The sequence below is a fragment of the Podarcis vaucheri genome (assembly GCF_965113315.1).
Source record: "Podarcis vaucheri genome assembly, chromosome: 17".
NCBI classification, from domain to species: domain Eukaryota; kingdom Metazoa; phylum Chordata; class Lepidosauria; order Squamata; family Lacertidae; genus Podarcis; species Podarcis vaucheri.
Genome location: NC_138755.1, coordinates 24,837,701 through 24,854,193, shown reverse-complemented (window position 1 = coordinate 24,854,193; position 16,493 = coordinate 24,837,701). Strand labels below are relative to the sequence as shown.

Here is a 16,493-nt window from a genome sequence, read left to right as displayed (position 1 = left end):
TGGAATTAAAAAGGAAGTGATGAGGAGTGTAAAGGACCTTGGCATAATATACGTAATAAAGTGGTACCTCGGGTTACAGACGCTTCAGGTTACAGACTCTGCTAATCCAGAAATAGTACCTCAGGTTAAGAACTTTGCTTCAGGATGAGAACAGAAAGTGCACGGCGGCAGCGGGAGGCTCCATTAGCTAAAGTGGTGCTTCAGGTTAAGAACAGTTCAGGTTAAGAACGGACCTCCAGAACGAATTAAGTTCTTAACCCGAGGTACCACTTTATATGGTGATGTGCACAATCCTGCAATTTATAATCTATAGTGTATGCTTGAAAGGCGCTACTAGCATATGGCTAGTTCTCCTGTAATATTTGTTAAATCTTGTACCCTAGAAAACTAAAATAGCATAGGAAAGTAGTTTTCGGGCAAGTCCTCACTTATACGGCAAAAGCTACAACACGAATTAAGGACGCCTTTACATGGAAGTGATTTCTTTAGTAATAAATAGAATCTACAATAGCTGAGGCACAAGAACGAGCCTGCCCCCATGCATAACTTGTATTTGCGGGCACAGGCACTAAACCCTGTCTGTGGTGCCTACCCTTTTCCCCAAAGAATGAGACCAGAGACCAGAGTATGGGTTCAAATTGGCCACAACTTTATTGAGCTTCAGAAGTGGGAAACTTGGCATAGGCCTTGGCAGGTAACCCTCTCAGCCCGTCTGGCTGAGGATATGCAGGCAGATGAGATCCAGTGAGAGGGGAGTGTAAAGCACAAACTTACACAGTATGCCCTTCCACTGACCTCGTCCCGGGAGTTTGACCTACATGCCACTGCTCTAGGGCCAGGGACTCCCGGCTTTTGTCCTTTAACGTGCCCTGCAAACACCGCTGCATGGGAGGGAGCATGAATGCACACACACACACACACACACCCCGACTTGATGTCAGATTAAAGGATACCTTGCCAAGGCCTAAAACCACCAAAGTTGTGACAAAATGCTATAAGGAAAGCAAAACCTGCCAATGCAGGGGAAATTCCTTCCCGGTTCTGAATACAGCAACCAAACCTGGAACGCAAAATATTAGTCTGTAGGAAAAAGTATCATTAACTTGGTGACCGCTGACCTAGGATGAAATTATTTGGAGGCAAGAAATTATTAATTTGAGGGAAGGTGGGTGGGTGATCCTGGAAGGAAGAAAACCAAAAGAGGCTTGAAGAAAGGGGTCAGCCTCTTTTCTTTGGCCTTTGCCCCACCCCCAGCCGGCCGTCCATTGTCCTCCCTGACCGAGGGTGGGTCAAAGGCCAGCCCAAGCTGGTGGGAGACAGCTGCCCAGGTGATCCCTCGTTCGGTGCCGCAAACCCCACCCACCTGTGGAGAAGGCAGGGCGGAAATTACCAGTGTGGTGTAGCTTTTAGAGTGTTGGACTATGGGCTGGGAGACCAGTGTTCAAATTGCCACTCAGCAGTGAAGCTCACTGGGCAACCTTGAGGCAGTCTCTCTCTCTCTCTCTCTCTCTCTTTGCCTATCCTACCTTGCAGGCTTGTGGTGAGGGTAAAATAAGGAAAAGGAGAACTAGGTGCACCATCTTGAGCTCCTTAAAGGAAAAATGGGGTAGAAATGCAATAGATGGATAGATGGATAGATGGATAGATGGATAGATAGATAGATAGATAGATAGATAGATAGATAGATAGATAGATAGATGATAGATAGATATAGATAGATAGATAGATAGATAGATAGATAGATAGATAGATAGATAGATAGATGATAGATAGATAGATAGATAGAAGATAGATGATAGATATAGATAGATAGATAGATAGATAGATAGATAGATAGATAGATAGATAGATGATAGATTGATAGATAGATAATAAAACATACCACTTAATCAAATAAATAAATCAAATATACCTGTGAGCTGGGCCAGATACCACATGGCAGCAGCATTGCATTTGACTCCTAAGGTCAGTTTTACAGTAAATGGGTTTGCTATATTGTGCTGTCATGTGTACATATTTATTACATTATATTTCAAGGTTCCTTAGGCACATGGTCTCAGCAATCCTGACAATAGATCTGAAAATCAGGCTGGTATAATCCCCACTCAGTGCAGAGGGTGATTTGCTTAGCGTCATCGAACAGCTCTCTCCCTCCCTCAAAAAACATACACCATTATTTTCAGACACATTCACTGCCCTCCCAAGTAAAATTCCACTGTATAAATTTAACAATAAAGGGGTTGGGGGGAGATTTCTGTGCTTTCCTGCCGGGTAAGATTTAAGGCTACCTAGAAAGTTTATATCTAAGGACCAGTGTTGTTGTTTTTCTGGGGGGACACATACTCCTAAACATTTTGTGAATCTTTGTACTTTTATCCATTTACTGTATTTATTTTCCCCGATTTGAACTATAAAATGGTGATTTTCTTGAATCAAAATAAGAGTACCCCTAAACATTTTTTTTGGGGGGGAGCACTCCACTCCAGAGGACAGATTTGATCCTAACTCCCAGGAAGTTGAATAACAATCGGGATTTTTATCTGGGGTGTGGGTCTGATCTCGATATGCATGTGTGTCTACGCAGAATAGTTTGAAACTGCTTTAGATGTGTTAATGGATCTGCCCATAGCAAAATGTTTGCAGACATGGGTTGCATATAATACCCAGCTGTGGGAATATCATCTAGCCCAGAAGCACAATAGCTAATTTTGAAGGTGGGACTGTGCTGAGGTGGGAAAGGGGGTGTTATCTCTACCTTCAAAAAAAAGCAGGGCTGGAAGAATTTTGGCCATGTTTGTTTGTTTTTCGTTGTTGTGGGGTTTTTTTTTGTTTTTTTTTTTGTTAGCAGTAGTGACTGGACTGCTCCATACAGTATATGTTTTTACAATGTTATTAGTTCTCTTTAACATGATAGCCACTTCATAAAGTCATAGAAATCACTCTCTGCGTAGCCGCATTAAATGCCACATTTAATGTCTCGCATTCCCCTCGGTATTTACCACAGTGTGTGCACCTGAAGTAAAAAGGGGAGAGAAGCTGTCTGCTTGGCCATAAATGCCATTGGAATTTTACAAATATAGGCACATGGTGCTCAGAGAGATGATTTAACCTTGCTTTAACCTACACCTACAATTGTGGCAGCCTTCCTTTTGTTGTCTTGAGCGGCTACATTCCTTTGTGCCCTCCTGAGATATTCAGCAGGGCAGAAAGAAGCTAATACACAAGTGGGAACTTTTCCACAGTTCCTAGACAGCAGCTAAACAATCAGTCCAAACATTTAAAATCACTCCCTGGCAGGGAAAACACATTTTATGGTAGATCCAAACTTTGAATACACATCCTCCAAGAGTAAAAAGGAAGGATAAGATGCCCTTGGCCTGGAGTCTGGGGTTAATGAGTGTTAATGGGTGTCACCTTCTTGGTCCCCGTTTTTTTTTTTTATCTCTTCCTCATGTCCCCCCCCCCCAATTTGGAGCAGCTGGAATCTAAAACTTCAGGCCCTGTGTATAAATATAGCAGTCTGCCTTCAGCCTTTTTTGAAACTGCAAGAAAGTGAGGAAGGGAAAAGCAAGCCAGAATTTTTCCTAAAAGGTCATGTTTTTGTTGTTGCTCCAGATGATGTTGCTTTCATGGCTTGGAACAACAGAGCAAATGGCTGTACTGCAGAAGAAAAGGAGATTTCTACACCTCCTGCCTCAAGACAGAGATACGCTAGTGAAATATCTAAGAGGCCAAGAAGGAACTCTGGCAGATACTGGTTTGTTTGGGACACCCCTCTTGGCGGAAATGGAGGGCGAGAGGCAAAATGGCCCAGAGGTGCCTAGGTTTCTTTTGGCCTATAAAGATACCCATGCTTCTCAAGATTTGGGAAACAGAACTTCTTCTGCAAGTGCATCTCCAGAGAGAACACTAAATGCTTCTTGCCACCCTCACAGGAAAAGGGAAGCAGAACTGCCCTTCAGGAAAGATGCCAAGAAGTTCTGGGACCTTTTCATGTTGAAAACCAAGTCACGGTCTGATGTGATTGTCCTTCCAATCAAGACAAATGAAATGTATCAGGATACCTGCAGCACCATCCCATTCTCTCAGGTAAAGTTAAATCTTAAAATCAGCACTTAACCCAACGCTCCTTCTATATACTTAGGAACATTCAGTGAAGCTACTATTTGCATTGCAATTTTAATCTGCAAAATGGTTCACACACACGCACACACCCATAGTAACCCTGTGAGGCGGGCCATTGTTTCCCAGATTTACAGAAGTGCGAGGGCTGATTTTCCCATGGTCTTATCAGTGCAAAATTTGCTTATGGAAGCAAAAAACATTACAAGTGTCTGTGCCAGAGACAGCCTATAGCTTTGGGCTGCTAAAACGTTTTGTTGTAATAGCCAGTTTGTTTGTTTGTTCTAGTTACAGGTAGGTAGCCGTGTTGGTCTGCCGTAGTCGAAACAAAATAAAAAAAATCCTTCCAGTAGCACTTTAGAGACCAACTAAGTTTGCAATTGGTATGAGCTTTCGTGTGCATGCACGCTTCTTCAGATTTGTTTTTATAAAAATTTACAAACATTTGGAAGCATGTCAATGCTTCAGGTGCATGATTCCCATTTTATACGATGGAAGTTTCAGAAAACAATATACAGTGCTAGATTTTAGAGCACAGGAATTTATTTGAATTTATTTTCATTTTATGTATCTGAGCTATTTCTATACCACTTAATCTTGACATTTCTAAGCAGTGTACACAAAAATGATAAAAAACTGTACAGTGGATAAAATTATATATATATATATATATATATATATATATATATATATATATATATGTGCCAGAAACTCTCCTAAAATGCCAGTTGAAATAGAAAAAGGGCCTATTCCCACCCCCCCAGTAACTGTAGCAGCAAATATAAAAAGTGACTTAATTTTTTAAAACAAATGTAATTCTGTATACAAGATAATGGTTTCATATGGAGCTGATGTAGCACACTAGTTGAGTGCCTGAGATATGTGCTTACAAGCCCTGACTCAAATCTCTGTTTACCTGTGAACTCACTGGTAGTCAGATGGATAGCCACTATTTCTCACTCCCCTATTTGTAATATGGAGATAATATTACTGGCCTACTGCAGAGTGTTGATCTAAAGATTACTGAGATACGTTTTGAATAATGGTTTCATATATCAAAAGTATTCCATATGATTCTATTTCTTGTATTTATATGCTATCTAATGAAGTGCCATAGAACTTGCTTTAACAGTGGTGTGCTTTTTTTCAGAGCATTGCGCATGAGAACTGTGAGGATCTGGTGGTGCAAAACAACTTGTGCTTTGGCAGGTGCAGCTCTTTTCACGTTCCTGGTCTTGAAGATCGCCTTTACACCTTTTGCTCGCACTGCTTGCCCACCAAGTTTTCCACGGAACGTCTGGAGATGAATTGCACAATCGCTGCTCCTGTAATCAAGGTCGTCATGATTGTCGAAGAATGCAAGTGTGAGGTTCAGAAAACAACAGATCACAAAATGGGATTTCTGCACTCAGATCTGCATGCCAATGTGTATGAACAAAACTGAGCCTTTCAAAACGAGCTTTTCTTAGTAAGTTTTTATCACTGGTGAGAATAGCCAGGACTTCAGTTTAACGCCAACACAACATCTTGAAGAAGCCTCTGATTCAGTTTGTGCAAGTGTAAGAGTGTGAGTGAATGAGTGAGTGAGAGATTCGCCACACGAGATTAAAGAGCTGAGCTGATCTATTCTCAGCTACTACTACAGGTGCCCTTTACCTGTTTTTAGGTGCACACCACAGTTTTTCATGTCTGTAATTGTGATTTCTGATCAAAATTATGTCCCTGTTTATTTATTAGGTGCACATATACCCAGTTAGTTCAGCTGCACTCTGGGTGCAACAATGCAGGAATGTGTTCAGGATTGCCTCTTAACTGATGGAGCCACCTAATTAATTATCAAACTGAAAAAAGGGGGATTCTTTCTAATCAAATCTTTCTGAGCACTCATGGGCAATAATACCTTGTCAAGCCATTTATCCCTATGTCCTTAGTTCTCTGAATAAAGCAACCAGAACTCAGTTTTTCTAACCTTTCATTACCAAAAAAATCCCATCCGGATCAAAGGGAATTTTCAATATGGAGAACTTGACGGATTGGGCCCTAACTGTGAATATGCACCATTTAGAAAGGAGGTATAAAGAGGAAAACAGCAGCTGTAGTAATTGTTAATTAGATTAGTGCCTTAGCTTTTGGGGGTGAGTGTTTAATTAACCCAGCAATGATCAGCTGCATGTAATTAACACTGTATTCTGTTATATCAAGGATGTGTTAATTGGATCTGATTTTCAGAGTCAACTTCCATATTCAGAGCAAGTTGAGCCCAGGTGCTAACGGAATATTGCTCCAAAAAAAAAAAAAAAAGGAAGGAAGAAAAAACAAATTCGAGCCAGAGGACAGTGGTCTTGTATACACCCCAGGGACTGTTAACTGTAGTCACATTTGAAACATAGACAGGGTAACTGTTTCTGCAAAGTTCCCTTTGCTTTTAATTTGTCATAGTGTTCTATTTTATTTAACAGGATTTTCAGAGCTATTCCTAATTGCGGGGGGGGGGGAGGACAGTTTCCAATTATTGCAATGGTGCATCTTGTACAGAGACTGTTAACTTTAAGACTTTTTAAATGAAGTTAATTGTCAGCCCCTAGAGTACACTTTTTCTCTGCTTTAGAATATCAGATTAATCACCACAAATACCTGCACAGTTTCAAAATGCCAGTAAAGTTTAATCAACACTGTGTTGCATGGTTTTTTATTTATTTTTGGTTGCTGATAGAAGAGGTTCAGTTGGAGAAAACTGTAACACCTTGAAACTCTGAAGCCCTTCCCAGGAGCACAAAACCCTTTCAATGCCATTTACCTTTTATTTTAGCCATTGACACTGAAAGATCCACTGCTTGCAAGTTAATAAAAGTAGAATACTAATAATATAATTATTCAGGCCTTTTTTTTACCAGCAACATATTAAAATTGACCATTTTGTCCATTATTAGATTTACCTGTTAATAGCTTCAAAGCATATACAATCTTGCTTTGTGAAAAAGTTGGTAACTATATGGTATTGCTTCTTTTCATGCATATATGTTAATAATTTAGGCTGCAGTCCTAGGAACTATTCGTCTAAATTCATGTGTATGTGACTCTAGTAACATGAGTGGCTTGTTGGCGCAATGGATAGTGTTCTAATAAACCTCTAATAAACCTTAGGACATATTCACATGTACAGATGTATCACTGCATGTCTCATCACTTGATAGTTCTAAAAGTAAAGGGACCCCTGACCATTAGGTCCAGTCGTGACCGACTCTGGGGTTGCGGCGCTCATCTCACTTTATTGGCCGAGGGAGCCAGCGTACAGCTTCCGGGTCATGGGGCCAGCATGACTAAGCTGCTTCTGGCGAACCAGAGCAGCGTGCAGAAACGTCGTTTACCTTCCCACTGGAGTGGTACCTATTGATCTACTTGCACTTTGACATGCTTTTGAACTCCTAGGTTGGCAGGAGCAGGGACCGATCAATGGGAGCTCACCCCGTCATGGGCATTCGAACCGCCAACCTTCTGATCAGCAAGTCCTAGGCTCTGTGGTTTAACCCACAGCGCCACCTGTAAAATGGCAAACTTGCGTCTCATCCGAACCATTTCAGGTTACAGGTGAGTCTCACATATGACTGAATACCCTGCCATGCACAAGAAAAGTACCGGTAGTATGTCATGGGAAAAGACAAACTTCAACCCTTATCCTTAACATCTAATTTTCTGCGTACAAGGGTTCCTCAATATGTGGAACACCTTAACTGAAAAATACTGGTTAAGATAGCATGAGGTGGTTCTAGTTGTTGTTACAGATATTCAAGGAAGAACATAGTTGTTTGAGCTTGCTTTCCATGATATTCTTTGAAAAGCCAGTGTCCCTTGCCATCATTTCCACCTTACAGGATTGTTGTGAAGATAAAGATTTTAAAGCAAACATTGTATGCACTATGTCGGTAGTAATATTAGTGCATCTTCTGAACAAAACCCAGTATTTTGTCACGAATATATAGGTAACAAAACAAACAAAACAAAAAAACACACGAATATATAGGTAATAAAACAAACTAAAATTTAACCATCCTCTCAATGTATAAATATATCCCAACATAAGAATAGTTACCCACAGAATGTTCTTATTCAACTGCTTAAATAAATCTTCCTTATTTCAATGCTGGTATACAGTGGTACCTCGGGTTACGTACGCTTCAGGTTACATAAATTTCAGGTTACAGACTCCGCTAACCCAGAAATATTACCTCAGGTTAAGAACTTTGCTTCAGGATGAGAACAGAAATCTTGCTCTGGCGGCGCAGCAGCAGCAGGAGGCTGCATTAGCTAAAGTGGTGCTTCAGGTTAAGAACAGTTTCAGGTTAAATAGGGACCTCCAGAACGAATTAAGTACTTAACCTGAGGTACCACTACTGTGTTCCAAATACAGTACACATGATTAGGATTGTAACCCAAAGCATGTGTCCAGTGTAATTTTGGGGGGAATAGATGATGGGTGTGCAGAACTCTGCCTAGATGTGGAAAACCAACGTCATGTTATTTCTGCTTCATGCATATCATTTGAAAGTGGAAAAATGTCTCTGGCCCATCAGCATCAGAAAAGTTGGCTAAATGCGTATGTTTGGAGTGAAAAGCTCATGTGGAGGTATCCATATTAAAGCATGGCAGGGAAAAAGGTGGAGATTCTGGTTTACAGATCATGCCTTAAATGCATTGGGAGGACCAAAACCTGCATTAGCATTGCAAAATATCCTTCTGGTGTAGGAGGTTTATAGAACAAAGTGCCATCCCTTCTTTTGCAGGCTGCCTCCATAAGAGAGCATCAGCTGCCGCTACACATGGCATGATTTTAGCATGCTGATTTAATATTTACAGAGTGCCAATAAAATTTTTATGACGACAGCTGGTGGTTCCTGTGGTAATTTATAAACAACAACATAACACAGACATCAGGGAACTCCCGAGGAAGGTTCTGCATGGCTGTACAATATTTAGGAATATCAGACACAAGGTTGTTTCTCCAAACACGGAAAGGGTTTTTGTTTTTGTTTTTTCTCCCCTTTGCTTTGCAGGTTTTTAAGGATCATTGCAGAATGCATTGCTGAAAGACTTTCTGCAGCTGAACTGCACAGTTCAAACTTAACTTTGTAGCACTCAAAAGTCATAATACCTGGATGTTTTCCCTCTTGAGGGCTGAAACAGCAGATGTGTTTTAAGAAACAACCTGTCTGTTGACTTACAGAATACAGAGTCTGTATTCTTCCTATACTGTACCAGATTTTCACAGGCCTGTTTCTGTGGACCTGATAAGCCTGCAATTTCATTGTGGTTGGACATTGCCGGATTTTCGTATAAGCTAAACAAGCTATAGCTTAGGGCCCCACTCTCTTGGGCCCCCCAAAAAAATTAAAGGAAAAAAACTGGGTGTACATTTCCAAAATATAAGATAAAAAAACAAATAAAATAAAACTTAGATTCAGCAACAGTGCTTTGTGTTGTGTAATTTAAGCAATGTGCCCCGCCTGCTAGCTTGCTCCCTAAAGTATCACATATAAAGGGCCGCATTACCTTCAGTAGCTTAGGGCCTCATCAAACCTAAATCCAGCCCTGTGGTTGGAAGACCTATTAAACCTTCCAGACAAGTTAATTCCCTTCCAGGAGAAGCAGAATTTCTCAGCGCTCCAACTGGTAAACCCAGCTGGGACTGAGTCTTGCTCCAGCAAGGGTCAATGTCACAAGTCCTTTCCCTTCTCAAGCCCTTTTTAAAATTAGCAGAATAAACGTTTTATTCTGTTGTATTTCAGCTCCCCCCCCCCCCTTTGGAGGCCCCACTTATGATGCTGGGGTGCATGGCACCTACAATTAACACCACATCACCCCCCCACTGCCATCCCCCAAGCAGCATGGTTATTAGAGAGGACAAAGTTGTCACTTCATGTAACTAGTGCCAAGGAAGTGTGTGGAAAACAAGATTAAATCCTCTCATTCACAAAGAGAGGCTCATAGTCTGTCTAACCTTTCTGGTTCCTACTTTGTACTGAAGACCACAAGACTCAACAAGATTGCAAACAGCCTGGGCATGAAGCATCTCATTATTATTATTATTATTATTATTATTATTATTGTTGTTGTTGTTGTTGTTGTTGTTGCTTTGAACAGCGAAGACTGCCATATCCTTTAAAAGCACTATTCCACTATTTTTAAAAGCCAGCTTCATATTTCCCATTTTGTGAGACAAACTTTTTTCCTCCACAGCCATTGAAATACTTAATTCATTCTGAAGTTGTAGCTTTTCCAGAAAGAAAGAAAAGTGAAATTTTCCAGTGTCCTAAATCAATAGAGATCTGATGAAGTGTGCTTCTTTCACTTGAATTTGGTGAAGAAATGTTTTTCTTACATGCTAATTTTATATGAAGTGTAAATATCTGAAAAGTTATTCCATTAGGCAGAAGTCGTTGGACTGAAAGTGTACAGTACTTAGTGTGATTTTGATGCCATGTTCAAACCAGTTCAAAGCTTGAAGCAAACTGTCCACGGACAAATTTTAACATGTCGTAAGAGCTGTGTAGGGAAGCGGATGGTGCTGTGGGTTAAACCACAGAGCCTACGACTTGCTGATCAGAAGGTCGGTGGTTCGAATCCCCGCGAGGGCTGAGGGGTTTAGATGATCATAAATTGACTCAGTAAGATATGAACAAGCCTTTTGCCTGCTCTTGCAACCTCTTCTCTCCTCCTTTTCATAGCATGCAGTGATTAAACATGGAAGTCTCCAATTAACCACTGTTACCCTACTGGTGGGGGGACGTGGGTGGCGCTGTGGGTTAAACCACAGAGCCTAGGACTTGCCAATCAGAAGGTCGGTGGTTCAAATCCCCGTGACGGGGTGAGCTCCTGTTGCTCAGTCCCTGCTCCTGCCAACCTAGGAGTTCAAAAGCACATCAAAAGTGCAAGTAGATAAATAGGTACCGCTCCGGCGCGAAGGTAAATGGCATTTCCGTGTGCTGCTCTGGTTTGCCAGAAGCGGCTTAGTCATGCTGGCCACATGACCCGGAAGCTGTACACCAGCTCCCTCAGCCAGTAAAGCAAGATGACCGCCGCAACCCCAGAGTCGGTCACAACTGAACTTAATGGTCAGGGGTCCCTTTACCTTTTAAGAGCAGTGTACATGAGAAAGGGCCAGTCTAGCTGTGACATTCTGGATTAGTTGTAGTTTCCGAGTCACCTTCAAAGGTAGCCCCACGTTGAGCATTACAGTAGTCCAAGCGGGAGATAACCAGGGCATGCACGACTCTGGTGAGACAATGCACAGGCAGGGAGCCACAGAGAGGTTGTTTTCAGGAGCAGCATGTGACAAACGTAACATGCGCACTATTCTCTATGAGCATAGAAGAGTTGCACCATAAGTGGAGTAACACCCAATCAGTTGGGCAGGGTACACCTATTATTATTATTATTATTATTATTATTATTATTATTATTATTATTATTATTACTGTTTTACCTGTAGGTTTATAAATCATTTAATGTGTCAATACAAATGGAGGTCGTTAATATTGCAATTGTTGTATAAGGAATTGCTATTTAGACTGAAATTAATAAAATTTTGGAATGCAGAAATAAAGTAAATCATCAAACCATCTATTCTAGCATGAAGGGGGGCACCTAAATTATATAATTTGGCATCTGAATGATTGGTATTAATAATTGTACTGTATTACAGTTTGGCATTGTTATAATGCAGCTATTATTGTAACTGAAAACTTGTTGTTGTTGTTGTTGTTGTCCTGCAGGATCAGGCTAACCCGATGCTCCAAGCAGCAGGAGCAAAAACAAAACCATTCCCTTTGCTTCTGCGTTTTAGCCTAGCTGGCGAAGAGGGCGAGTTTACTTCTACTCGCGCCCGACTTCCGTCACAAGCCGCAAGAGGGCGCTGTGCAACCAACCGCCGCCATGGAGACAGGGTCCCGGCGATCCTCTTTCTGGATAGCCGGATGTTCTGCAAGCTCGGAGCGCATGCGTAGTTTGCCGTTGTGGGTTTCGAGAGAACTGGGTTGCCATTAAGAGGAGGCGGTCTAGGGGCTGGGAGTGGACCCTGGCTGCTCCCATGGGCGTAGCCAAGGGGGGGGGACAGCTGCCCCTCCTAAATACTCAAAAATTATTTTAAAACATTAAAAAGACTCAATTAACTGCTGTTCTGCCCCCTCTCCAGCAGAAGCCTGCCCCCTGCCCGTAATGTCCTCTTTTGGAGAGATTTTTTACTGGTGATCTCCCCCCAAAAACCTCAACAACTCCCCCACCCCCCAAAAAATACTGGGCTGTGGGGGAGGGAGGTGAAGGGCATAGCTGTCAACTTTTCCCTTTTCTTGCGAGGAATCCTATTCGGAAAAAGGGAATTTCCCTTTAAAAAGGGGAAACGTTGACAGCTATGGTGAAGGGATTAATTGAAATTGTTAAAGATTGGTACAGTATTTAAGAAATTTAATTTTTTGTAAAGATTCTATAAGGAAAACAGAACGCAGCAAGAAATATCAAGTAAAGGTATTGGAGAGGAGATCAGTGTAAATGAAAACATGAGACTTACATGAAACAACTTTGGAGTTGTTTGTTGTAAAGCATGTATATTATGTGAATAAAATAAAATAAAAATGTTATAAAAAATAAAATAAAATAAAATAAATGGAAATTGAAAATAAATAAATAAATCCTGGCTACGCCCATGCCCCCATAGATTTGCTGAGCTGGAAGGGAGCCCAGGGGTCATCTAGTCCAACCCCCCTGCAGTGCAGGCAACTTTCACCCAGCATAGGGCTCAAATGACCCTGAGATTAAGAGTCTCATGCTCTACCAACTGGGCTATCCCAGGCTTGTTCCTAAGATAATACAAGACTCTTCATTGTTGTTGTTGTTTTACTGCACAATGCCATCCCTCTGGAAGTTTACACAGAGCAACTTAGGCAGAGGTGGGATGGGCATCTGTCCTGGATGCTTTAGCTGAAATTCCTGCATTGCAGGGGGTTGGACTAGAAGACAACTCTCATGGTCCCTTCCAACTCTACGATTCTATGATTTCCAAATTATTGGCCAGTCATATCTTACAAGCCTTCTTGCACCCCTTATGTTTCATAATAAAAATAGTTAAAGCAGCAGTCTGAGCTACGCTTGCCTGGGTGTAAGTCCCATTGAATTCACTTGGACTTACTTTTGAGTAGACACAGTTTAGATTGCATTGCTTAGTTGCCTTCCGATTACAGCCTCCCAGGTTCTACCTTTTCAGAGCTGTATTGTCGTTCAGGATACACAGAATGCGCAACTCCATTAAATGGTGCAGCAGATATTGCCAGAATCTACCACTATATGTTAACAAGCTCCAACCATTGCTTATTGTGCTTTTCATCATGCATTGCATGTGTAGTGAATGTGAGATTTGAAATTGTTCTAGTTTATTTCCAAACTTGAGCCTAATCCTACTAAAAGCATGTATATTACAGCACTCACAATTTATCCAATAAGTACTTTTTTATTTTTACCAAATACATATCACAGTGCATGGTGATAATCTTTAAACTACCCATTTCATCTATTACAATTTAGGATCTGCTTAGGACTTTTGCTGGAGGGCAGAAGTCAGACTAATTTAGAGTGGGCATCATGCCACTCAGACAGATGGGGGGTGACTTTCCATAGCCAAGAGATTGTGTATGTGCATCAGTTATGGGTGCTCAAGGCATTATTCCCAGCTGGGAGCAGCGAAACTGCTGTCCATTCTGAGCTGCTTATGGCGACCAGCCATCGCTGATTAGTCTCAGGCCAGAATTCTCTTAAAATATTTCTTCTTTCATAGCCACATAAGGGGAATTTGCTGGACTTGAATAATGTGTTGGCAAATTGTAGCTGACCTTATATTTGGCAATTTTTTTGTCAGAAAATATATTTGCAGATGTGAAACGTGGGATACCCAAATTATTTGCATATTTCTGTTAGGACTCCCCCATATATTTTGTGATCTGCAAAATGGATGTCAAGGATGCCCGCTGGAAAGAATGAGAGCCAGCTGAATGCTCGTAGGAAATAATGGGAGCTACAAATTCTAATTGGCACAAATGGGTTCCAATAAAATAAAATAAAGCTACAAATAAAGCAAGGAATAGATTCTTAGAAGGAACACATCAATACAGGCTGTAGAATTGGAATGATGGTACCTGGAACTGGGGTGGTCCTCACCCCACTCCAGTTCCTGAAGGTCTGTCCTTGCAAATACCAATTAGTGCTCACTATCAATCCACAGAGCCTAGGGATTGCCAATCAGAAGGTTGACGGTTCGAATCGCTGTGACAGGGTGAGCTTCTGTTGCTCGGTCCCAGCTCCTGCCCACCTAGCAGTTCGAAAGCACGCCAAAGTGCAAGTAGATAAATAGGTACCACTCCAGCGGGAAGGTAAACGGCGTTTCCGTGTGCTGCTCTGGTTTGCCAGAAGCGGCTTAGACATGGCCCAGAAGCTGTACGCTAGCTCCCTTGGCCAGTAAAGCAAGATGAGCGCCGCTATCCCAGAGTCATCCGTGACTGGACCTAATGGTACCTTTACCTTTTTAATGTGATGAATGATATGTTCCATTCCTGTGGCCCACTCCATCCCTTCTAAATATTATTTGTTTTATTCGTAGGTTATTCTTTTATTTCAGTCATATGCAATTGGCATTCACAGCTCTCAGGAACTTCCCATTGATTCCAATAGGGTATTCTGATAATTTCTGAGTCTCTAGTTCGAGGCATATTCCGGATTACTTATCACAAGCGAATTGCCCCTTAAAATAACATTCTGTACTCTGCACCCCTGCCATTCTTCCAGTGTCCATTTATATGAAAGAAGTGGGACTATAATTTCTACTAGGGAGGATATTTACTCCAGAGTAATATGACCTACAATAAGCATGATCTTCCAGTATCTTCTCACACCCTGTTGCACTCCTGACCAGTGTGGTCCAAATATTTCCCTCCTCCTCAAAATACATGTTTATTCCTCCTAAACATATTTACTCAGAGGTCCCGCTGCAGGAGCGCCAGCTTGGCCCCACAACCGCAGCATGCATGAAACTGGCACCGAAATTTGTGGGTGCCCAGCCACTTCATGAGGAATTTTGTGGGTGCTCAGGAACCCAGGGAGCCAGCCCCTATATCCCGCAGAGTTCAGCAGTACTTATTTCCAGTGCTTTTTTTTCTTTTTTAAAAAATGTTTACGGGTACTCTCATTTTCACTCAAGAAAATAGCCATTTTATAGTTCAAATTGGGAAAAATAAATACAGCAAATGGACAAAAGCACACAGATTCACAAAATGTTTAGGTGTATGTGTACCCCTGTGTCACCCCAGAAAAAAAGCACAGCTTATTTCCTAAAAAGCTTGTTTAGGATTGCACCCAGAAACCCACACTGGTGGCTGCAAGCATGGAACCAGCTGACACTGTAACTCCGAATTTGTGGTAGCTGTAACATTCAGTCTGCAATTGTAACACCACGAAACAATAAGAGGCATGTAACTACGAATGGACCTTTAAGCAAATGTTCCCAGGCATGACACTAATGTGAGAAGTTAGCATTGGCTCACTTAAAAAACACCCAACTATTTTGGAGCAGTTTCAGGGCCGGATTTTCGTTTGATGAGGCCCTAAGCTACTGAAGGTAATGGGGCCCTTTATATGTCCAGCTGTCCTTTGTCAACAACAAATTGTCCCTGTTTTTTTTGTGTTGAATATATGTTGTATGGTAATTTATGGACCTAATAGGTCTCTATGCCTGTTGTCTTTGTCCATGGAGTTTTCTTGGCAGGGATACCGGTGTGGCTTGTCCGGATGTATGGAAGTGAGAGCTGGACCATAAAGAAGGCTGATCGCTGAAGAATTGATGCTTTTGAATTATGGTGCTGGAGGAGACTCTTGAGAGTCCCATGGACTGCAAGAAGATCAAACCTATCCATTCTGAAGGAAATCAGCCCTGAGTGCTCACTGGAAGGACAGATCATGAAGCTGAGGCTCCAATAGTTTGGCCACCTCATGAGAAGAGAAGACTCCCTGGAAAAGACCCTGATGTTGGGAAAGACTGAGGGCACAGGGAGAAGGGGACGACAGAGGACGAGATGGTTGGACAGTGTTCTCGAAGCTACCAGCATGAGTTTACTAAACTGCGGGAGGCAGTGGAAGACAGGAGTGCCTGGCGTGCTCTGGTACATGGGGTCACAAAGAGTCGAACATGACTAAATGACTAAACAACAACAACAACATCAAAAAGAGCTTAAAAGCTCCTTCACATGAAGGGGACCTAGACTGGGATTCACGTAGAAGAGCTCTACCTGCAACTAAACAATAGGTATCTAAAGCCATTTGCACGTAACAAATAGGAG

General features: G+C 41.8%; 1 protein-coding gene across 1 annotated transcript; it reads left to right on the top strand.

Moving 5' to 3' along the window:
• Nucleotides 1-3,592: 3,592 nt before the first annotated feature.
• On the top strand, nt 3,593-5,691 carry CER1 (cerberus 1, DAN family BMP antagonist). Its single transcript, XM_082205605.1, has 2 exons — nt 3,593-4,089; nt 5,273-5,691. Exons 1-2 carry the CDS (start codon nt 3,595-3,597, stop codon nt 5,564-5,566), a joined length of 789 nt encoding a protein of 262 aa, XP_082061731.1. The 5' UTR covers nt 3,593-3,594; the 3' UTR covers nt 5,567-5,691.
• The last annotated feature ends 10,802 nt before the right edge of the window (nt 5,692-16,493 follow it).

Coding starts and splice junctions, on each gene's coding strand:
- CER1 (XM_082205605.1), top strand. CDS start 3,595: ATGTTTTTGTTGTTGCTCCAGATGATGTTGCTTTCATGGCTTGGAACA. Junction 4,090..5,272: donor GCACCATCCCATTCTCTCAG/GTAAAGTTAAAT, acceptor GCTTTTTTTCAG/AGCATTGCGCATGAGAACTG.